Source organism: Notolabrus celidotus, chromosome 14 (assembly GCF_009762535.1).
Source record: "Notolabrus celidotus isolate fNotCel1 chromosome 14, fNotCel1.pri, whole genome shotgun sequence".
Classification (NCBI taxonomy): Eukaryota; Metazoa; Chordata; class Actinopteri; order Labriformes; family Labridae; genus Notolabrus; species Notolabrus celidotus.
In genome coordinates, this window is record NC_048285.1 from 19,947,515 (window position 1) to 19,971,453 (window position 23,939).

General features: G+C 40.1%; 1 protein-coding gene across 1 annotated transcript in view; it reads left to right on the top strand.

Annotated features, from left to right (window-relative positions):
* The window catches only part of LOC117825753 (CD166 antigen homolog), a 42,097-nt gene extending 24,822 nt beyond the window's left edge, over positions 1–17,275 (top strand). Inside the window, 19 exon segments of the mRNA XM_034701681.1 lie at positions 4,525–4,631; positions 4,852–5,068; positions 5,181–5,245; positions 5,667–5,723; positions 5,725–5,755; positions 5,999–6,172; positions 7,843–7,967; positions 8,313–8,372; positions 8,374–8,464; positions 8,793–8,905; positions 9,002–9,019; positions 9,021–9,129; positions 9,498–9,619; positions 12,769–12,890; positions 13,564–13,588; positions 13,794–13,815; positions 14,257–14,368; positions 15,450–15,584; positions 15,682–17,275. Of these exon segments, the coding sequence (XP_034557572.1) occupies positions 4,525–4,631; positions 4,852–5,068; positions 5,181–5,245; positions 5,667–5,723; positions 5,725–5,755; positions 5,999–6,172; positions 7,843–7,967; positions 8,313–8,372; positions 8,374–8,464; positions 8,793–8,905; positions 9,002–9,019; positions 9,021–9,129; positions 9,498–9,619; positions 12,769–12,890; positions 13,564–13,588; positions 13,794–13,815; positions 14,257–14,368; positions 15,450–15,552 (1,673 nt within the window). The 3' untranslated portion in view covers positions 15,553–15,584; positions 15,682–17,275.
* Positions 17,276–23,939: the final 6,664 nt, after the last annotated feature.

Genomic DNA, 23,939 nt, shown 5'->3' on the forward strand with positions numbered 1-23,939 from the left:
TGTGTCCTTAATTCAGACTCTCATAAAGTTCTCAGAGAAGCTGAACACAGCTTTGTTTGAATATTCAAAAAAGCCTATTTGAATTTAACATATAAGGAGTGCATTATACAGGGAGGGCGATAACCTATCCAACATGGCAGCAAAACCTGAATTAACTGACTGTTGTTGTTTAGCAAATGTGAGATTCAGCAGTACAGGTTGTGCAGCAATTTCTCCAGAGACTGTGCACTTGGAAGACATATGGACTTGAGCTGCCAAATAGGCTCTGAAAAAAACATTACATTTTTCTCGGCCATTACACTTCTCCTGGCATGAACACGCCCAGATGTTGCATATATTCAGATCCTTAAAGAATGTTTTTGCCACCCTACGTACCCCTGAAAATGAAAAGTAGCAGGATATAATCAGATCTGAAACACATGCAAAACATGCCCCTATGTCTTGCACAGAAAGCTCATTAAACGGCTCATCCTAATAGATTCACCATGCCTCCTTTTTCTGCCCAGCGTGTACAATCTTCTCTGTCTGGACCTGAAACCTGCATGTCTAGCCGAAGCTTGTTCAAGCATGAGAGTCAGTTTCATTAGATTTACATCAGAAAGACAAAAAACAAGGAGGAGTGGGATGGCTACATGAGCACGCTGCGTTCGCACCAGCAGTCGACATTACCATTTCAGGTGTAACGGACTGATGTGCACCCTGGTGCCAAAATCTGGATGTGAGCAAAAGTCTGTGAAATGCAGACACAAATTTACAGCCCAGCAAACTTCCCATTTTCTGCATGTAGACATGGAAATACCTTTTCAAAGTCTTTAAAAGGAATTACCCGTGCCTGTCTATGATCGCAGGAACTTAATGTGCAAATTCCTGAAGTTGTGAGATACTAAAGACCCAGGATATCCACTGGACCAATACATGACTTAAAGAGCTGCAGATTAGATGTGAGGAAAATCAAGATCAATTAGAGTAATTATCATACAAAATAGTTTAAATCTGCTGCTGTAGCTGACAAGTGATGGTGCTTATCCCATTTTCTGTGAATAATTCCTGGTAGGACTGTCAGCAGTTGAAATGAGTCGAGGTTTGTTTTGTCGCGTGCTGTCACTTTTAAATGTCGCCAAGCCTTATTTAAATGCAGGTGCTGAATCTGTTCTGGTGACAGGCTGCCATATCGGTGTTCTCAAATAACTTTCATTGGGCGTTGCTTTGATGCTCACATCTGATGCTCCTGCTTCACAGATAGAGCTCTAAGCCCTGATTATTGCCATCACTGCTGATAAACCTCATAGCTTTTCAAAGCCCTTTTTGTTCTCTTGTTTCTTGTGTCTGTATTGTTATTTGCTTATGTTTTCGTAAACATAAATCTAGCTCATTTACGGAGGTCATATGAAAAAAAAGCAAACCCACAAAGGTCCTTTTTGTTGACTTATTCCCTTTTTTCCTGTTTGAACAAGTAAGAAGCACCCAGTAATCTTCAATTGATAGAGAGCAGAGTAAATTCATGCTGTGATGGCAGATAAATTGGCAAAAATTTTGGTATGTTGTGAGGGAAAAAAAGCACTCTTTGCCCAAGGAGCAAACAGTGTTATCTCAAATTAGTGTGAACATTTAGAATTTTTGAAAAGAGATTAAGAATTTCTGGAATATTTTACCAGATTCCTTTGTTCAACAAATATTGACGCACAGCTGTGAGGCAGTTAGCCTAGCCCAGCTTAACACAAAGCCAAAACAAGTGTAAGATACTAGCTACGAGTAAAAATGTAGCAGTCTTTGATTTTATTCTGATTAAACGACTTAGATGAACAGTGTTATTTTGTGAACTTTAGAGGTATTATCCAGGGGATTCTTTTCTCGTTTCTACACGGCGTGTCAAGCTTGTTACCACACTCTTTTTCTAATTTTAAGCTAGGCTAAGCTAACTGCCTGCTAGCGGAAACCTTTATTTTAAAGCCCCTGTGAGGAGTTTTCAACTGGCTATGAAACACATTGAAATTGATGCTACAAAAGCAAATAAGAACATCGGCAACAATACTGACAATTTCAAGGCCTATATTGTAATTTTGAACGCCTGAAACCACTGCAATGGAGTAGAGTTCAGACAAGAGGATTGAAGGCTCGCTGAAGAAGCAGCATTTCTTTACATTTTCGACAGCAAATATTAATCCTTAATCAATCACTGCGGGCCACCGAGCATATTTTCAGCAGCTCAGACGTCCTGGTTACAAAACGTCACCTGACACAGTCCTGTTCAAAGGTTCAGATCACCACTGAAGGCCGAGAAGTCTTTATAAGATGTTCTTTTATGAGTACAGGTTGTTAGGTTGATAGTTACCTTTAAAAAAAGATGTAATTTTAAAGAAGGTTCTGCAGAAAGTCAGGTTTTCTACACCAGGAATAACATGCTGAAACCTCTGAGTTATTACAGAGTAAAAGGATGCAGGAGTCATTTTAACAGAGACTAGAAGTTAAGCATCAAAGTCACTGTGGGTTAAAAAGAAGAGGTTTCTAGGTGCACAGTGAGGCCTCGACCAAGCCTGAGTTAACCTGCTTATAGACCTATCTTAGAGAATCAAAGAAGCCGGCTCTGTTGGAAAACCAGTTAATCACACGATTGGTGAACAACGTTCAAACCTGTCATGTTAAACTACTTGGAGGACTGTAGAGGCACAGGAAATCAAACCTTGAATCAAAGTGTTTATCTCTGTCAAGTGACGACACCGGGACATCTGCTGAATAGAGGATCTGGTCATTCAATAGTTCCTCTTTTGAAAAAAGCAAACCCACAAAGGTCTTTTCCTGTTGACTTATTCCCTCTTTTCTGTTTGAAACTAAGAAGCACCCAGTAATCTTCAAATGATAGAGAGCAGAGTAAATTCAGACTGTGATGGCAGTCCCAGCAGCTATAATTATTGATCTTCTCGTCCTACTCACCTCATGGAAATAAATGTACTTACCAAATGTCACTTTTTAAATTCATTTAAAAAGTCAAACTAGCGTCCACAGGCCAGTGAAATGTTGTCAACTACAGCAAAAGCAGAAAACAACTTCAAAAAGTATAGCAGAGCTTAAAAAAATTGGAGAAATATGACCTTCTTAAAATCAGAAGTAAAACTTACTTAGGAAGTGAAAATGCACCAGTCATCTCCCAGTCATTTCCTGCTGGGAAACGCATTCCCTCACTCTAAACCCGAGTGCCCCTATCAGGAACCAGAACTTCCACAGACAGACTCTAACGTCTCTATTGATGTTATTGAATTGTCTGCTGCTTGTCATTGGGTTGCTGCGGCAGGTTTAATGACGGCTTTACCACTGTCAGCTCCCAACCGGAGGTTGTTTCTGAGCTGACAGTTCATAAAAATGAGTGACAGGTGTCACACTGTGAACTTTGTTCCACCTAGTGTCAGGAGGACACCAATAACAGCAGGTTTTGTTGACCTGAGGCAAACTATTAACTGCTATAGAGTCTCTTTAATGAAGTAATGTATCACAAGGGTATACAACAGTTTTGTGCACTTGAAAAAATGATGTCTAACGTCAGGGAAAACATCACAAAAGAAGTAGGAAGTAGATATTTGTGCACCTCAAAAGTTGCTCACTCATCCTGCCATCACAAGCAACTGAGCAAATATGCCATCAAGGTCTTGGTTGTTAGTCTATCCTAATAAAGATAATGGGGACCACAGTGAAAGTATTTACTTCCATTCAAATGGGATTCAAATGAGTATCATGCTCAAAGCAAATGAATTTTCCGCCCTGTCTTTGCATGACTCTGAGGAAAGCTTTAATGTCAGATGAGTTAAGATGAAACTGAATCAAACTTTTGAGCTTCAGAAATGGCTGATTAAAGTTTGCAGATGTTTCTTTGTTATTGTTTTGTGCCTGAACATAATCACACAATTTCAAGGTTGGATGCACACAGATTATTTTAGCATCTTCATTGTTTTTCGCCTCTCCTGTACTTCAACATTAGAGACTGCTCCTACTGCTGATGAGCTGTTGTAGAGTCTCACTGTCAGATCCATGCACCCACCCATATGATTACCTTACCCTGAACTCTGAAAGGTCTGAAATGTGAATCTGAATACTGAAAAAAAATCAGCACCTCATTTTCAGTCGGGCCATTGCACCCTTTTCTTCCCTGTGGCCCTCTGGCTTTAACCCCTCATCGCCTCACTGAGACACTTGTGCTGGCACCCTCCTCCCATCCCCCTCTCCAGCACTTTGTCTCCATGGAGATGTTTGAATGAAATTTAGGGCAGGAAAGGTTGTTTTTCATTTCAAAGAGAGCTGTAAAATTACCAGAACTCCATAGAAACTTTGGTTCTAAGTGTATGTAGGCGACAGCTAAGTGGTATTGATAAATGCCTGTCAAATATGCACAAAGGGGTTGGACTTTGAAGCATTCAGAATAATAACGGATTTCAATTTTCAGTCAAAACATTTCAAGCTGTGCTGAGGCTGACCAGATTAGCTCCTCTCTGAAAAAGTAATTGAAAAATATGTCTCTGCTTTTCTCTTTCGCAGTCAGCGGTTTGGAGACTGTTATCGGCCTGTATGGGGAGACACTTGAGATCCCGTGCAACAATGGAGCCATAAAAGCCGACGACGTCCTCATCCTTAAATGGAAATATGTAAGTCACTGTGGAGGTCAATGGATTCAAAATGGTGAAGTCTGTCTGACACCCACTTATCATGTCTGAGCCACGCCCAGCCTGAGTGCATATGCTGTGCAATAGAGCATGCATCTGTGCCTCCATATGACACCGCATGAGCAGAGGGTGCTTTTATTTGAACTGGAAGCCAGTGCCATATGTGACACACAGTAACCAATGCACTCTGCTCTGCTTTCAGGACAAAGGAGAGGGACTTCCAGGAGACCTGCTGGTCAAGCAGAAAAACCAGAATGTCTCAATCAGTGCTACTGATGAATACAAGGGCCGTGTGAGCCTGGCTGCAAACTCCAGCCTGCTACTCTCTGAGGCTACGCTGAGCGACCAGCGCACTTTCACCTGCATGGTGGTTGCTGGGGCAGACATTGCAGAATACCCTGTTAATATGGTGATCTACAGTGAGTGTGGAAATATCTTCCTTTTCCTTTTAAGCTTTAGAGCGACTGATTGTGCAGCACATATCACTGAAAACAACACCCCATTCATTAACACATTTTTTTTGTGTTGCAGAGACACCAGCAGGCCTGGAGATTCTTGACAAAGCAGAGGAGATAGCAATTGGCAAACTTACTAAGGTGAGTTTTTAATGACAAACATTGCTTATACCTACAGTATTTTAAGCAGCAAACCATCAAGGAAATCCCTCACTTGGGCTGAGGTATCTTGAGGCGCAGCAGCAGCCATGTTACTACAGTAATGAGTTCTTTGAAGTGACTCTCATGAATTAGTAAAGAGTAGATTCTCCCCCTTCTTCAATTAAAATACCCAAAGGATCTGAGGGGCCTCAGAAACGCTTTGGGCATTTCACGCTCTGTTGCGCAGAAAAGTGCTCAGTCCTCCTATACCGGACAGGTGCTTAAAAAGCTCCTTTCCTCTGGCGTTTTGTCATTTTATAAACATGCAGATTTCCTCTCAAGCTATTAAATAGTGATTTTCCTTTAGTATTTTGACTCTTTTTTCCATTCTAATACATTTTTGCATCTTTTTGTTTCACAGCTGGGAACATGTGTTGCAAATGATGCAAGTCCAGCAGCAAATATCACATGGTTAAAGAAACAACAAACCCTTGGCAGCTGATGGGAAAGGTGTGTATTCTTCACCCTTTTGCATGATTACAAATGCCAACAGCTTTTTAGAGAGCTTCTGGCATTTATACATATTTCATACGCAAATGTTTTTATTCTCTGTGTCTGGGACTGTTGCTGTAAATTATTTTCTGGTGGTGAATTGGGCTACGTTCCCGGACATTGGGAAAGCATTGTTTCGGTCATTACACTAATGTTCTTTTACGTGTTGAAGTTAGACTGACTTATTTGTTTTCTGTCCAGGGGTTTCCATCCAGGCCTCAGTGCTGGTAGACCCTGATACTGGCCTTTCGACCACCACCTCCATACTGGAGTACTCAGCTGAAAAAGAAGACACAGATGCCCAGTTCAGCTGCAGCACTCAGCACTCCGTGGGCCCAGAGCTGGTGTCCTCTCCAGTAACCTTCAGTATAACCTGTGAGTTCCTGAACCACACGAACAACATTCACTGGACAAACTTTGGGAAACTGCTCGATGTTTTGTGCAGACCAGCTTAAATTTCTCAACAAAATAAAAGACTCAATTCTGGTTGATTTATTACCCCACTTATGAAAAGTTATAGGCTTGTCATCTTCCATCACCACAGAATTGACACACTAGTAACATACACATTTTTGTATTTAGGGAGTGGCAGCACAAAATAGACTGGTTGGAAGATAAAGGAGAAGACAAAGGGAGTGGCTGTGGACAACATTATTTTTTATGATAAGGGTTTTTGATGGTAAAAACTAGAAATAGAAGATCATGCATATCATGCATCACAAGAGCTTCTTGTCCTAGTAGGCCACCGTCCCTTCAGGAGTGAGCCAGAGAGTGTTGCAATCTAGACACTGACTGCTAAATATTCCCATTTCTACACACTGTATCTTTAACAGGCTGCAAGTAGCTTTCTTTGCATTTCAATGTAGCACACTTACTGCTAGCTCTTTAAATTGTGTATAGATAACATCTTATTAAGTTCTCAAAGATTTATGTTATGATTTTTATGTTGTTGCTTTGTTGTTACTTTTAAACGTTAAAAATGACACACAAGAATATAACAACCTAAAAACGATGATACTTAGATGTTAGTAGTTAAAATAAAAATGACAGGTAGATATAGAAAGGATGAATGCTGTCCGTCTATACAAAAATGAATGCCCCAGTTTGGACAGCCTGTCTGAAAAGTCTGTAGCTGTCTCGCTCAGGTGTGTGGATAAAAGAAAAGCATAGCACAATTCATGTGTAGACTAACCTAAAACTGATATATAACATCACGCAAAGTAAAAGGGGTTATATATTTTCGATCAAAAGAGCCCCCACATTTTATGACTATACATTTTTATTATATCGTTATTGTTTAAAACCATGAGAGACTTCACTGGAACTTCAAAAAGTAGTCTTCACCCATCTCTGCAAAGAGACATTAGTAGTAATTTCAGTTTGATTTATTACCAGCTGAAAAGTCCTCCCAGGTGCATTAATAAGATGAATGATCATTTTAGAAATAATTAGTCGAAGCAACACTAGTCATGGTTTCCAGGAGTACAACAGATGCAGCTCCTGACCTATATCTCTCAAACAGACACCAGAATAACTCTTTAAACCACTTGAGCTGTAGTCATTGGAGACAGACTGCCGTTTGTGTTTATATTTCATTCTATATCACCAAGACAGACCAACGTAACTGCACCCTCAGCGGTGATAGAGTGGGGGAAAAAACCGTTTGGGGATCTGTGAGCCTGTAGTGGTTTCCAAATCAATGCAGCATAAAATTTGAAGTTACCTGCTCACCGAAGCTTATTCACTTGTGGAACACTTTCATACAAGAAATGTTAAAGTTTCCTCACATGGAGCAGAAACTTGCGCTCTGAAGAATTGCTTGGGTCGATTTGCCTGAGAATATGACTGCAATTTAACATCTCCTCAGCTGCATTGTGAAGTTGGGTTGTACCTAACACTGTGACACAAAGTTTCAGCTCTGTGCAGCGTACTAGCACAGTCGGTTTCCGCGGTCCCTGCAGCGAGCTGTGAGGGGCACACGCTCCACTTAATACACCCACACATACAACCCGTTCCTGACTTTCTATCTCATATTTTCTCCACAGATTCCACAGAGAACATTGTGCTTCAGGTCATTGCTCAGGACCCTCTGCTAGAAGGAGACAATGTGACTCTGAAGTGTATGGCAGACGGTAACCCAGCTCCTACCAGCTTTAACTTCCACCTTAAGGTACTCATCAATATCTCACCCAGTGCTCATTACTTCCCTGCCTTCATGCCCATTGAAAGCCTGGTGTCACCCCAACAACTGTAAATGTGAATAAGTCTGCAACCTGCAAGTTGTTTGTGATGCTCGCTGCTCCTAATTTAGATGAACAGTTGAGATTAGCCTTAAATCAGGTCAGACAGATATCTGTCTGAAACAGAGAGGGACTAGTCAAACCAGAGTAAATAAAATATTAGCACACCTAGGAGATCACTTTTTTTGCAGCTTTCCATCAAAAAAGGTATCGTTTTTTTTGTCTTGAACATAGCATTGTAGACTAATCACCTGCTTGGTTGTTTGTCTTTGAAGGGAGAAGTGGTGACGGTGGAAGACACAGACAGTTACACCATCTCAAACGTCTCCCGTGAACACCACCGGTGAATACAAATGCTCTCTTGTTGATGAGCCAACAATGGAAGATGCTGAGAACGTCGTGTTAAATGTAAGCAACCAAAACAAGTGTCATATCTTATTAACAAAAGCAGAAATCACTGCCATTATGCAGTTACACACTATAACATTGTCATTTTAAAGTGCTGTAATCTTATTTGTTGGTATGAAAGTGAAAAATGTTTTGTAGAGAAACAAAATCCTTATGTTTCGCATCGCAAGCCTTCCTGTTGTGCGATGCTTTGTGTAGAAAAGTATCATGTCAACCACACTGCCTCTAATAAGCTGCTCCTGCAGGGCTGTGAGCTGAGATCGGGCTGTATGGTTTAACAACAAGAAGGCTTTCGACCCTTGTCAGGCAGCTGAACCATCCTTTACTGTTCTCTTCTCTCTCTTCAGACCTAGACATCAATTTAAGCCTCTCTGGAAATGTCGTCAGTAGTGCCGGCAAGACCTTGGATCTAAATCTCCAGATTGATGCTTCCGGCGACACAAAGGTCTCCTGGACAAAGGTAAAAGAAACCTCCTATTCAGCTTGGTTAAAGTCAATGGGAAGAAAGTTTGTGCTTGTTATTGACAGCTCTGATATTCTTTTCGTTGAATTCCAGGATAATGTGAAACTGGACAAAAAAACCAGAGTTTAGCAAGGTGACGTACTCAGACGCCGGCCGGTATGAGTCTCAGGTGACAATGGGTCTGCTGAGCCGAAAAGCTTCTTTTGAACTGGCTGTTGAAGGTAAGAGCTAAAAGGAAACTCAGAGATGTGTGGAAATATGGTTATTTGTTTTGTTTCTGTGAGTAACATGAGAGGATGTACACATTCCTCATCTTTATCCTTAGCTTGGTTTAGCTTAGCTTAAATAATGATAATGAGCTAGCTGTAAAGGTGCTGGTGGTAGGTGGACTTTGATGTCTTTCAGCTTCACCCTGTTACTTGTGTTTGTGTGCTCAGTTTAACTAAAAAATTCCACATCCACAGTATGGGCTTGGGAGTGCTATCAATCTACTCCGCTAACTCTCAGCAAGAAAGCTAGTCGATTAAATGCAACTACTGTAAATCATTGTCTCATTCAGATGCATCTGAAGATGTACGTCCTGTTGTAGGTGCTCCAGTTATCAAACACCTGACCAAGCAGCTCGGAGGAGACGGTAGTCACAAAGTCTTGATTTGTGAGGCTGAAGGTTCTCCAAAGCCGATTGTTTCCTGGAGCATCAACGGCACCTCGGTAAGAATACACACACTCTAATATCATCAGGCTAATGATGATCATCCATCAACTGCTTTAGTTAGGATACTCTTGATTTGGCATGGAGGTTTGCTACACACAATGTGTCAGATCTCCAAATACTGAAATGCAGGACTTTCTAGACACAAACTGAATTTGAAAGCTGAGTCTGCACACACTGTGGTTGCACATGTTAGGTGTACACTGCCACTGGAAAAAAAAATCCCCACCACAACTCCATTTATTCCTAGAGATAATGTTTAGGAACATCTTAAAGTTATAATCCGTAAGACTTCAGCCCCTGTGGATGTGGGGACAACGCATGGTTACCATAGTAACAGTTAGTTTGGTTTAAGACTCCCAGCAAACACTTCCTGGGCAGCTCTGCCAGGAACACAACATAGGAGCATCTGGTGTGTCTGTCTTCAGTGCAGCCAAGAAAACTCCTATTTGATGAACAAGTGGGGAAGTTTTAGAGTAATTAAGGAACAGAAAAGTTGGATTTCATGCTGCAGTGTGTTCTGTGAATCCCTTGAGCATAGGTAGGCAGCTTGAATCCCTTGTGGATACTGCAGAATTCACCATTAACAACTGAAATGACTGTATAGAGAGTAATAAGTGGACATAACAGCACTGAAAATCAACAACTGCTCAAAATAAAAGACTATATCTATAGAAGAGGGTTCCTTATTCCACTTTGGTTGACTCTAACAAAACAAAATCTGAGGAGTTGTTTATGAAGCTTTCATGTATTATTTAAACCTCTTTTTGCTTAAATCAGCAGAACCTGGAAAAATACACAAGCTACACTGCTGGGCTTCAGCATAGTTTTTAAAAGTTTACCCCCCCAGAATTTATTGACTCCATTACTAAGGATGAGTCATGATTCTCAAGTTTTCAGATAGTCGTTAATTTATGAAAAATGGAATAGTACATGAGACTTTTATCTCATCGTAAAAATATACGATGCATTCTGGGGCCTGGTCGTAATGCGGCACCACCGCTAAACGATGGCTGTGGCCCATCTGAAAGCTATAACCACCATCAAATGACAGAAGAAGAAGAGCATGAATACCAGGTTCTGTAAAAGAGGTGTCGTGCTGTGAGATTCAAAACCGGAGTTAACTTCAGAGACTTCTAAAGCTGTCAGAGTTCTGTGAGGAACTCCTTCCAAAAAATAAACAGAACTGAGGTCAAGTGCAAACCCTGCAAGGTAAAATTAGCATATCATAAGTCTACAACTACTAAACAGAGAGAGCAAGGCACCCAGCAGAAGGGTGGGGGCTGGTAAGGGGGGACTATTCAAATATGTCAAATAGTTCCCAGTGAATTAAAATGCAGATCTGTAAGTATTACCAAGGACAGTTTCAAAACAAACCGTTCCTCCATCACAGATGATCATGGAAGAGTTTTGTCCTTGTGCTTTAGCTTTTGTTAAATATAATGAGTCCATGCTGTTAAAAAAAAAAAAGGTTACCAGCCTTAAAAGTGGCCGCACACCAAGGACCTCCTTACCGTCCACTCTTTCAAGAAACACATCAAAAGCTGAAATAAAGTCCTTCAGGTTTCTTGAAATGTTTCTGTCAAGCAGTCAGCCTTTTGCTGATAAATCAATACTGGTTGGCATTGAAATTCCTCGTCTGACCTGGCTGCCCTATGCAAGATTGCAACTGCTTCATCCTCAAGTAATAACTGCAGCGACATTTTTGAAGGAACAGTATCTCAATGTTGTCAAGACAACAGCAGAGGCATGAAATTGGTGATTTGTACATACAGCAGGTGATAGATGACCAATTTTGCCCTCATTGGGAAGTCACCTTGTGTTGTATTTAATCCTGCTTAGGTACACAATACACCCATCCCCTCCCCTAAATGAGGGAGATTGTGTTTTCTTTCTTTTTCTTTCCTTCAACACATCTGAGGTGCTTCCTTTGTCATTTTAAGTAGTTGAAGCTAATGTTACTTAAGAAAAAAAAGTCTGTCAAAGAGTGTGTAAAAAGATTCTTATTACTATGTCTGTTTCTTTAAATGTGCACAGTGTGGTAGAAACAGACTTTCAGTGTTACTCATAGCATGTGATGTGAATGCTACTCCCAGGCAAAAATTTTACAAAAAACCCTTTAGCATTGAAGGCAAAGCATCCAGATGCAAATATGATTGTAAGAATATAAAAGCACTGTGTTCCTCAAAACAAACCTCTGAATAACATTAGCAGTGAAGGTGCGACTAAACAAAGACGGTCTGTTTGAGCGTCCTTCCCCCAGGACTCTGTGAGGAAACCAAACAATCCATGGGTTGTCGATGTTTTGCCTCTAAGACAGGTTCATGTTTTGCTTTTTTTACCACTAACCCTGTGCTGCAGAGTGAGAGAACATTCCCTCCTATGTACATAGCTGTTTGCACTGTTAAGTATTTTCCCCAGCTGTCGCACTCTTGAACTTACCTAGTCCAACATTTGCAGGTGGTGCTGCTCAGTGTTCGGAAAGACTGCATTTCCTTATTTTCCCCGAGGCTCAAACAGTATTTACAACAAACTGTCATTTTATCAGGCCTGTTTTTCCCTCCTTTGTTTCTGTGGCTTACCTGTGTGCACACTGGCAGCGAATCCATTCAGTGAGGCAGTTTGAATTACATATGCACCTGAGGCTGGTGTGGGGATGGTTATGATTCCTTCAGCCCTTTCAGTCAGTATCTAACCTCAAAAACAACCTCAAAACCTGAACCTGTGTGCAATATTTAATCAGCTCCAAGGTGCACAGAACTCTTTCACCCTAGGACAATGCATTTTGGAGATAACGCACTTTTCTACATTTCAGTCAAAGTTTATTTATTCTCCCCTCATTCAGAGAGAATAATGCAAGGTTTGAATACAGGCTCAGTAATGGGTATTTACAAAATGCCTCATCCTTCTGTGTATGTAGAGGATGTGAAAAGGGGTGTTGGCAGTTTGTCTTTGTGTCTGAGGTTCCCTCTGAGACCCGAAACTGTCTACATCCCACAGGCACACACACGCTTTGTCATGGAAAGGCTGAGTCACATCTCGATCCAACGTCGCCCCCTAGTGGCCAGAGATACACATTTCTATCACACCATGGCAGCTAAGTCAGATTTGGCAAAAGATACTAATAGTTTTTTCTCTTGTGGTTCAGCTGGATGAGAGTCTCTTCGTCAACGGAAAGATCACACACAAGATTACAGTTGAGCCTCGTGCAAATCTGACTGTTTCTTGTACGGTGTCCAATGAGTTTGGCGTGGATACCAGAGCTATAACGTGTCATCCTGTAAGTACAAAATGGTGGTATTTATGTATCCTTACCTTGAAACTAACCGCAACTTGAAGATTAACGAAAGATCCTCAGCGCCAAGAATCATAAATAAAGAGCATAGATGAAAAGAATCATCAAAACTGATTTTAGCTAAAACACCTACAAAAGAAAAACTCCTGTGGCACTCAAAAGATCAGCGTCCTCATCAGTATGGTTCTCTTCGTCTGTCTGCTACTTATTTTCCTAAAGCCGAACACCTTAATCTGCCTTGGTGGATGTTTTCTTCCTCTGCTCACTAACTCTTTCTGTCTGCATGTTCACTCTACATAATGTACAGATGCCTCAATAAGATTACAGTGTCCGTGTACGTGAGGTTAAACTTAGAGATGTACATTTCGTCTGACATAAACCTTTCTTTAATGTGAAAATGGTGACCTCACCCAAAAGAGATATGTAAGAAGAGATATGTACGAAAAGATAAGCATTAAAGTGAGATTATATATAAAGTTTGGTTAATAATAGATGCAGCTTGTGACGTATAAAAGGATATTTGTTCTGTTATATTTTGGCGGCGAGTGAAGAGTGAAGATCTCACTTTCTGCTATCACCAATTTAATGTCAAAATGTTACTGATGCATGCACTAGCTCTTCGTGCACACTGTGTCTGAATGCATGCAGTGTTAATATTCATTCTCTGCTCTCTGTGCTAACTCATTCCTGTGTGTTTGAGACACCATTTCACCTCTTTTTCCCCTCCTCTCTCGGCGTGTGTATGTTGGGATGCTGGGTTTAATCTGTTTCCTCTCTGAACTTCTTGCATGCCCGAGTAGAATAGAAGTAGAGTAATTGTTCTTTTTTTCTTTTGGTTGGACGTTAATTTTATTTCATATCTGATTTCAGTAAATGAGGATGTGAAAATACATAAACAAGGTAAGTTGGAGCAGTCTTTTTGCTTGTAAGAAATGGTGGGAGGGGGTTAGGAAAGACTGTGGCTGAATCAAGTGTTGCTAACCCAAAGAAGAAGCTTTATAAAATATTTACCTTTGACATCATTTTGGACTCTACAGCTGGAAAACAACCTTTGGACTGTGTGTTTTATTCATAAAAGACAGGTATAAGAGGAATGGAGCTACCAGCATCCTGACTAAATGTCAACATTGTCTTGATTCCCATTGGCTGACGACAAGAGTCACAAACAGGAAGCTTTGTCATTAAACTCAGTGGGTCATAACCATGTGCAGTGCGGATGTGTCCACTCATCAATGCATTTATTGCACATAATAACTTCTGCTTTGCTGCATTCCACCTGGAGTTTGATACTGGAATGTGTCTTGCAAGTCTCTGATGCTTCTTCTGATTCTTTTGTTGCAGATTCAGCGGACGACAGCGACCAAACCAAGCTAGTGGTCGGAGTTGTAGTTGGTCTTCTCGTTGCCGCAATTGTTATAGGCATTTCTTACTTTGTCTACTCAAAGAAATCCAAGTAAGGAGGAGTTAACATTTCATATCTCTATAAATCATTGAGTGTCATTCACCCTACAAATTTGCCCTTTTTAAATGGAGCCTCGAAGCAAAGGAATCCCCTCCTCATTATTCTTATATATTATTCTATAACCGGACTGGTTGAATTGTGAGCCTTGAATCTTGAAATGTTCTGAGCTGAAATGCAGATCATTGTTGTCTCTTGACAAGGCGAGGCTAGCTGTTTTCAGTCTTTATGCCAAGCTAAACTAATCAGCTCCTGAGTGCAGCCCAAGCGTCAACTTCGGTCTCAAAATATGAAGCCCATGCAGAAGTGTTATAAATTGCAATTCATCGAGCGTCCGCTTGAGGCTGGCTACAGAAACCCCAGAAACCACATACACACCAATTCAAAAAAGACGATCTTTACAGCAACAATAAACATGTTTACAGCCTGGTTCAAAAAACAGTTTAGGTCAGTTCAGAAGATAATAAGATTACGAGTTTTGTCCATTTAAGGACATGACTGACTTGACTGACAGGCGGGACCACTGCAGCTGTTGGCTAGGAGGTCCAAAGCCTGCCTCTTTACCTCACACTAGCTCAACAGAAGTTAGGTTGAGTTCAGCATTACCAATATGGCTTCCGCCTACGATTGGCTTCAAAACAGTGCTCAGGAACAGATGGGTGACGTCACGGATAATGTGTCCATATTTATACAGCCGATGATGCACCCTCATATTTGACAGCATATGAGGGGGATCGATCTTCTCATCTTACTTTGGGTTACCCATTTAACCAAATTTACTAACGATTGACCTTATAAGGTCTTTTGCTTTTAAGGCCATGTTGGAACATAGAAGTGGCAGCTCTTTTGTCCACCTGGTAATCAAACTTGCACTTGCCTAATTAAGGAAATCAGCTCCTAATTGATCACTAGCCCTTGTATTGAAGCTTCCCCTTAAGTGCAAATGAACCTTGTATTTTCCTGATTTTCATGCACATATGTAAGCATGCACAAAGTTTGTTTCCCTTTTCTGCCAATGACTTTAATGGTCAAAACCTTCAGTGCTTTTGGTAACAATTGTCTGTGTTCCAAACAGGCAAGGGAGCTGGAAGACCGGTGAAAAGGAGTGTGGGTCTTCAGAGGAGGAAAAGAAATTGGAGGAGAAAGTGGAGGAGAACAGCCAAAAAGCTGAGGTGTAAAAAACAAGTACCATCCTTTGGGAATGTGAAAGGTACAAAAACAAAGTATTTCTATTATGAGCAGAAATAACAGTTTAAAAACAATCCTGATTTCATTAACATTGTTTTCATACAATCTTGTCTTCACAGTGAGAACATGGAACTTTTGCACATTTCTCTTCACCTCTGGCTATCGGGAAAAAAATTGAGCGTACATTGAGAAGAAAACGGTTTGGATTTGGTTTCAGGGAGAATTTTACTAAAAAGCATATCCAAACACCCCCCTCCCCTGCCCTCTCCCCCGCTTCCCTCTTAATCTACACCCCTCCATTCCTCAAAAAAAAAGAATGGATACTGTATGTGATAAACATAACTTGTCTGCACTACTGATACATGTGTAAACCTGTCTACTTTTAGGATTCATGTTTGTTAGGATGGAATTTGGGAAACCGAGAAAATGCCGATTTAGTTTTTTGGTTTTGTTAGATGATGCGAGTAAAATAACTTCTAGACCAGTTGCCTTCTGCTGTAAGGATGTGTAGGCCTGCATTAGTCTGTGTTTGACTCTTCAACATCTCAAAAATTGCATTTTAATTTCACTTCATCGCAGTCAAAACAACCTCTGCCTTCAAAATCACTGTACTGAACCGTTCACTTTTATTTTTTGTTTTCATTCAGCTGTAAAAAAATCACATTGAAACTGAGAGGAAATTCCTGAAAGGGCTAAGGGTATATGTGATACTGGTTAAAGATGGTTCTATGATTTCCATGTTGCATTGCAGGAAGTAGCTGATGTGCCACAGAGTTCTTTAGTGTTACATAATTCCTTTTTGTCTTCTTTTGGTTGTGTTTTTCTCTTTCTTGTAAAGTAAACAAGAGAGGATTCTGTTTTCAAATGTACTGTACATTAAACATAACCACTGTATAACACAAGCAGGTAGATTATTGAGAGAATGTAAAGCATATGTCAGCTCATTTTACTGTCTCTAGTTTGGCTGCACAGATTGTTCTGCTTTGTTTGTCATCATGCTTTTCTAAAGAGAAAAAAAATAAGGCTGGAGTAGTTAAAAAAAAATGTTTAGCTTCTGTGTGAGTTCTCCACCAGTGTTGAGGTACGATTGTATATTGTGAAGCTATGACATCATTTTGTAATCACAAGGAGAGGACAAGGTGTCAAAGTAGCCGTTACAATATGTTTGCCTTCTCATGAGAATCTACCTGTAATCGCTTCAGTTTGTGATGTGCACTAGCGTTCATGTTTTCATGTCAAGTTTGTGTAGAATATGATGGAATACGTGCAGCTGTACACAATGTTGGTCCTTCAGGAGCATTTGCTACGTTTTGAAAAATGGATCAAGAACCAGGATGTAATTGTGAAGTATGTGATTTTGATTTTCTTCTCTTTTTTTCCTATTTATATTGTGCAAGATAATAAAAAAACGTACCTGGTAGGCAAATTCAGTAATCATAACTTGGATTTAAATCGTCGGTAAATTGCTTGCAGACTTTACAAAACTATAAATAAGTTGTGAGTCATGAGTAGGTTGCTCAGCGTCTGGTTGAATATAGATTCAGCATGTGATAATCTCAGACCTCTAAGCTGCTGTTTGTCGCCTACATTATTTCAAACCATCAATTGGAAGAATGACCAAAGAAAGTGAACATTGCCATGCAAGTATTGTAAATACCTGATGTTTGTTTTTGTACTTTTGTTTAAAATAAAGTGTACATTTGGAAAACTTAAGTCTATGGATGCTTCATTTTGTTACTTATTTTATCTTAAAATAAAAAGCTACAACGTTCGGAAAAGTGTTTCCCTGGTATACATGCAGACAACTTCTGACGATGGCACAAAATGAATGTGTGATAACTTGTGGTGTAATTATAGAAAACTGAAGATTGTACAGAATCAGATGTTAGGAGTAGATTTTTTTGTAAGCATTAATGGATTAAGAGATTTTGACCTCATCATATCAAATAAGTTATCAGATACTAGAATGTCTACATCACTTTTTTATTATTTTTTTAAGTTATGTTTTTGGGCATTTTTATTGGATATATCGGATAGGAAAGCTGGAGATAGACAGAAAATGTGGGGAGCAGAGAGTGGGGGAAGACATGCAGCGAACCAAATGGTAGAGCCCGGGAGTGGAGTCTGCAACCACTGCAACAAGGACTGTAGCCTCTGTAGATACGATACGATACGATACTCCTTTATTCATCCTGCAACGGGGAAATTCACGGAGTTACAGCAGCAAAAGAGAAGGTGTACTGTACAGGAATTCCAACAAGAATATGTATAAACAAAAATAAAAATAAAAGATACAAAATAAAAAATGTCCATCAGAGACGACAGCTTGGCCTTAACTCTCCTGTCAGCCACCACCTCAACAGGGTCCAGGACTGAGCTGGCCTTCTTCCCCAGTTAGTTCAGTCTTGCTCTCCTGTATCCTGTCCACCCACAGCAGGTGCAATCCTTCCAATGTGGCGTTGGGGTGTGCGCCTACCTTTAATACAAGTATACAAAATCCTTTCTTTGTACAATCTACTTTCATATTTGGATCCTTCTTGTAAGAGACAACTATGTATACAGTCCAAACTATTTTGCCACAGTTCAAATCTCTTCACACAAAAATCCATCAGATTATTAATTATTGCTGCAAGGGTATTTATATTCTTCACTTTGGATGCCATCATGTAAAAACACATTGCATGGCCAAATCTCACCATTTATGTGCTCAGTGTTCGGTCCAACTGTCAGGCACAACCTGACTGCTCACACAGAGCTCTGACAATGGAATAAAGTTTCCTTTGAAAACTTCCACAAATGGAAGTTGATGTCAGAGTATGACTAACATAAATATAAAGCACAGTCGTCACCTTTCTGACATGATGACAAAAGCTGAAAATGTGCTTTGTGGTAGAGGTTGTTGTATTGGATTGCACTAGATTGCAGGGGGGGGTCAGTTGTTACAGAATGCTCTTATACACAGTATGAAAAAAGTCAAAATATTAATAGTAGGAAGGAATAAAATAAGATATAAATATTAATAAAATAATATAAATTGGATTAATAATAAGTATTTACAGCAGCGCAGAATAGTTAAATCTATGAGTATTTCAATTGTCTACATCCTTGGGTGTGTTGCTGTGGTGCTTTTAGATGCTGTTTGTCATTTTAAGCAATCAGGAACTCAGAACTCTGACGTCAGGGAATCAGCGAGTAGTCCTGCTTTCACTGTGTGAGAGGATGCAGCCGGCCGACCCAAAATTTCTGACATGCCAGAAATTCATTCAACCAGTTGGGAGCAACTGATCTGGCTGTGATCGGCTCTCATGCCTGTGTACACTGCATGGCAAATTGAAATTCGACATGACTGTACGAGCAGCCGTGGGACACAAAGTTCCTCACAGGGGCTTTAAATTAGATCTGCCTTTTACAGATGCAAATTATATTGCTGCTTACTTTTAAATAATTACAATATTTAGTACATTTTGTGATCAAATCATTTAAATAGACTAGGGTAGGATTGCAATCAGCACTGAATTGGCCCTTGGTTTGGTACATGTTAAGGGAGCATCAAGGCGAGGCTTGGTATGTATCAGGATGCATAGCTAGTTGGGTGTGGTGCAAGTTGGGATGTTGAGCAGCTCAAACTGCAAACATGTTGTCTTTACCAAAAACAGCAGTCAAAACGATCCTGGCTTGTTATGTGTTAGGGCACAAGTGTAAATTATATTAGAACAATCTCAAACATGTTACACAAGGCTTACCAGCTCTTACCAGCAGGTGGCACTGTAACTAAAACTGAATATTGTCATGTAGACGTTTTCAGAAAGGTGTTATATCAGACATATTTTGACCATAGGCTATATATATGGTTTGACCCTTTATAATAGTCACTTCATGTGTCATGTGACACATTGATGAGCAGCCACATCCTTTGAGTTTTGTGCATGAATTTGATAAATTGTCATTGTTAGGGTTTCCTCTAAGTAAAAAAAAAAAAGTAAGCTGGAGCAGATGAACACCCTTAGAGATAATACTTTGAAAATTGCAAAACAAACAAACAAACAGTTTTAACCAAAAATGCAAAAAGTCAGACTGGGAGGAGGCACTACTGAGCCATTTAGCTGCATCTCTTCACTAAAACAGTGGTATGGCATCATCCTGTATATTCCTCCCTCTGCTGATAGTAACTATACACACCATTTTAATACATTGAGTGGACTAATTTTAAAGGCCTGTTTGCACATTTATGAAGAAAGTAGGATATAGTTTGATTGTACTAGTTCTGCATTTTTACCATCTAAGGCCCAGCCTGTGGATTTAAATGTCAAATTTAACTGGACACAATAATGTACTTTTCACACAGTTTACATTTAAATTAATTGTCCAACATTCCTGTTATTCATTTTAGGACACCAACATGAAAATAATTTTCAAAACAGTTTCCCAATAAGTTCAATTATTTAACCCTGAGGCAGAGTTGTATATGGTTATCTATTATCTTTTACCATCTGCTGCTCAGCAACGTAAAAGCATTGTCATTGCCCGAACTCAAAATAAAAAGTGTACTGTATGACAATCAGCACCATGGACACCATCACCAGTAAGACTTCATAACACCGGATACAATGAGCTTCTGCTGCCACTCTGTGGTCAAATAACAAACTGCTACTTGTGGAGTTGAAGGTAGAGAAAAACCTGTTATATATATATATAGTATATATTTTGTTATTATTCTGTTTAAGTCAAGGAACAGGGAGTGCTAACATAGCTGAGTTCATTTTTTGGACTTCTTTTTTACTTTGAGACATTTGGGGGAAATGTATGAAATGGTCAAAGTTTATACTGTTGGAAAACATAAAGAATTGAGACTTGTTCGGCAAAACAAATGAAAATGGACACAGTTTTCAAAGGTTTTCAGACACTTGAATATTGATAGATGAATCATTTCAAATATATGTTTGGATGCATTAAAACAAAATCAGTATACAGTATCCCATTGTGATAGCATGATATTGTTATTATAACAATATGATCATTTGTTGGCGTGTGAGGATACTGGTATTGAAGTTACATAAGGATTATTTTCATTTTCAAATCCCATTCACTCCTAAAGTATTGACACAGTAATACAAAAAACCTGTATTGTTTAAGTAATATACCGACATAGAAATAACAAAATATCTTCAATAATGAAGCACATTTGGTACATTTGTTGTAGCATCAAACTACCATTTTAGTTATGTGGGAAATAAATTATTTCATAATAAAACTTCAACAAACTAGTTTGTTTGGGGGGTCCAATTTGTTCTGTATATTACACTTTTAAATGATCATGAAATAAAATTAATGAAATCTAAGTATCTTAATATCATGTCCCAACAAACCATAAATAACCTTGGATGTTCCAAAGCGACTCATTTCTTAGTTGTTTAATGTGACACAGTCCAGTCTGGAGGTTAGAAACCAGTCCAAATTCAGCACAATTTATTCAGCACTGCTAAACACTGGATCAGAGTCTGCAGGTAAACATTGTCAAATTGGTTAAGCCAGTTGTTCTCAAAGTGGGGGTCCGCGAACCATATCGTGGGGGCCCGTGAAATAATTTGAATACATTTCTAATAAATTAGAAAATTGTGCTGTGTCATTACAAAACAGCATATACACCATTGTTATGATACCATTTGGTGGCTCGAAGGGATATGTGAGTCTTGCTGCTGTTAATTTTCTGAAAGCGTTTAAGATCAATTACTTGAAAAGTATAAATGCTGTCATAGGGTAGGATTAGGATTAGTGTTAGGATTAGGGTTAGGGTTAGGGTTAGGGTTAGGGTTAGGATTAGGGTTAGGGTTAGGATTAGGGTTAGGGTTAGGGTTAGGATTAGGGTTAGGATTAGGGTTAGGGTTAGGATTAGGATTAGGGTTAGGGTTAGTATTAGGGTTAGGATTAGGGTTAGGGTTAGGATTAGGATTAGGGTTAGGGTTAGGATTAGGGTTAGGGTTAGGGTTAGGATTAGGGTTAGGATTAGGGTTAGGGTTAGGGTTAGGGTTAGGATTAGGGTTAGGGTTAGGGTTAGGGTTAGGATAAGGGTTAGGGTTAGGGTTAGGGTTAGGATTAGGGTTAGGATTAGGGTTAGGGTTAGGATTAGGGTTAGGATTAGGGTTAGGGTTAGGGTTAGGATCAGGTTTAGGGTTAGGATTAGGGTTAGGGTTAGGGTTAGGGTTAGGATTAGGGTTAGGGTTAGGGTTAGGGTTAGGGTTAGGATTAGGGTTAGGGTTAGGGTTAGGATTAGGGTTAGGATTAGGGTTAGGATTAGGATTAGGGTTAGGATTAGGGTTAGGGTTAGGATTAGGGTTAGGATTAGGGTTAGGGTTAGGGTTAGGGTTAGGGTTAGGATTAGGGTTAGGGTTAGGATTAGGGTTAGGATTAGGGTTAGGGTTAGGATTAGGGTTAGGGTTAGGATTAGGGTTAGGGTTAGGATTAGGGTTAGGGTTAGGGTTAGGATTAGGTTTAGGGTTAGGGTTAGGATTAGGATTAGGGTTAGGATTAGGATTAGGTTTAGGGTTAGGGTTAGGATTAGGGCTAGGGTTAGGGTTAGAACCAGAACCAGAACCAAACGGAAGCAAACAGAACCAGAACCAAGTTCAAGCAAACAGAACCACAACCAAACTCAAGCAAACAGAACCAGAACCGAACAAGTACCAAACCAGAACCGAACCAGAACCGAACCAGAACCGAACTCAAGCAAACCGAACCAGAACCGAACCAGAAGAGAACCAGAACCGAACAAGTACCGAGCCAGAACCAAACTCAAGCAACCAGAACTGAACCAGAACCGAACCAGAACCGAACCAGAACCGAACCAAAACCGAACCAGGACCGAACCAGAACCGAACTCAAGCAAACCGAACCAGAACCGAACCAGAAACGAACCAGTACCGAACCAGTACCGAACCAGTACCAAACCAGAACTGAACCAGAACCAACTCAAGCAAACAGAACCAGAACCAAACTCAAGCAAACAGAACCAGAACATAACTCAAGCAAACAGAACCAGAACCAAACTCAAGCAAACAGAACCAGAACCAAACTCAGGCAAACAGAACCAGAACCAAACTCGAGCAAACAGAACCAGAGCCAAACTCGAGCAAACAGAACCAGAACCAAACTCAGGCAAACAGAACCAGAGCCAAACTCGAGCAAACAGAACCAGAACCAAACTCAAGCAAACAGAACCAGAGCCAAACTCGAGCAAACATAAACAGAACTAGAACCAAACTCAAGCAAACAGAACCAGAACCAACTCAAGCAAACAGTACCAGAACCTACTCAAGTAATCAGAACCAGAACCAAACTCGAGCAAACAGAAACAGAACTGGAACTAAACTCAAGCAAACATTATTAATGTCCTCAGGTTGGCATTGAGAAAAATCAGATGCCTCAGCTTGGTTGGGCTGATCCGATTTCTCCTCTCAGTGAGTATTTGCCCTGTCTTCGAGAAGACTCTCTCTGAAGGAACAGATGAAGCCACGATACACAGCCTCCCCTCCATCACCTGTATCCTATATCCTCACATGTGATTGGCCGCATGGCCGCCATGCTGACCAATCAAAACAAAGTTCTTCTATGAGCAGAGCTGGGGCTGAGCACTGAGCACTTTCTCACCTGTAAGGGGTCCCTGGCTCCAAAATGTTTGAGAACCCCTTGGTTAAGCCATCTGTTCTCCTTGTAGGTTAAAATTCACATGCCTGTGCTGGTCACACATTGCTCCAGTTTCGTTTCAGATGGTTATGTCAACAAAACAATAGTTTGTGCACCAAAAACTTCAGATATAACTTTCTGTGTCTGTCACAATTTGTTTGTACGTTAATGTATTCAGTTCTTAAGTGTTTTCAGCTGATCTCCTTCCCAGGGCCATGAAAATGCTAAGGTTTTTTTGACACTATCCATTATTTCCTCCATTTCAAGAAAAATTGACCCCCGCTGGTCAGTTGTCCCATAGGATCTCCATGCTGGTTGTACATCGCGGCGCAAATGGTTTGTTGAAGTTAATATTTTTCAACTCTTGCCAATTAGCGAATGAAGTGATTAGAGCATTTAACGCATTGCAAATTCACATGTATAACTCCCTCCATTTGTGCAATTTGCACCAACTTATTTGCGCCATTCGCTTTGCCCAACAAGAACTGACATCTAGTCATGTCTTTACATTGACTTTACATGTAATTCACTCGCACAGATGACTTTATTTGCATTTAATTGGAACACAGCATGGTTGAAGAGTCATTTCGGTTGAGAAGTTTTCTGAGTAAAATGACCTGTAAGTGTTGAAGTGTCCCAAAAGTCATTAATTAAAAATAAGCTTTAAGCCTTTATAGTTCATAACCTGTAAAAACCT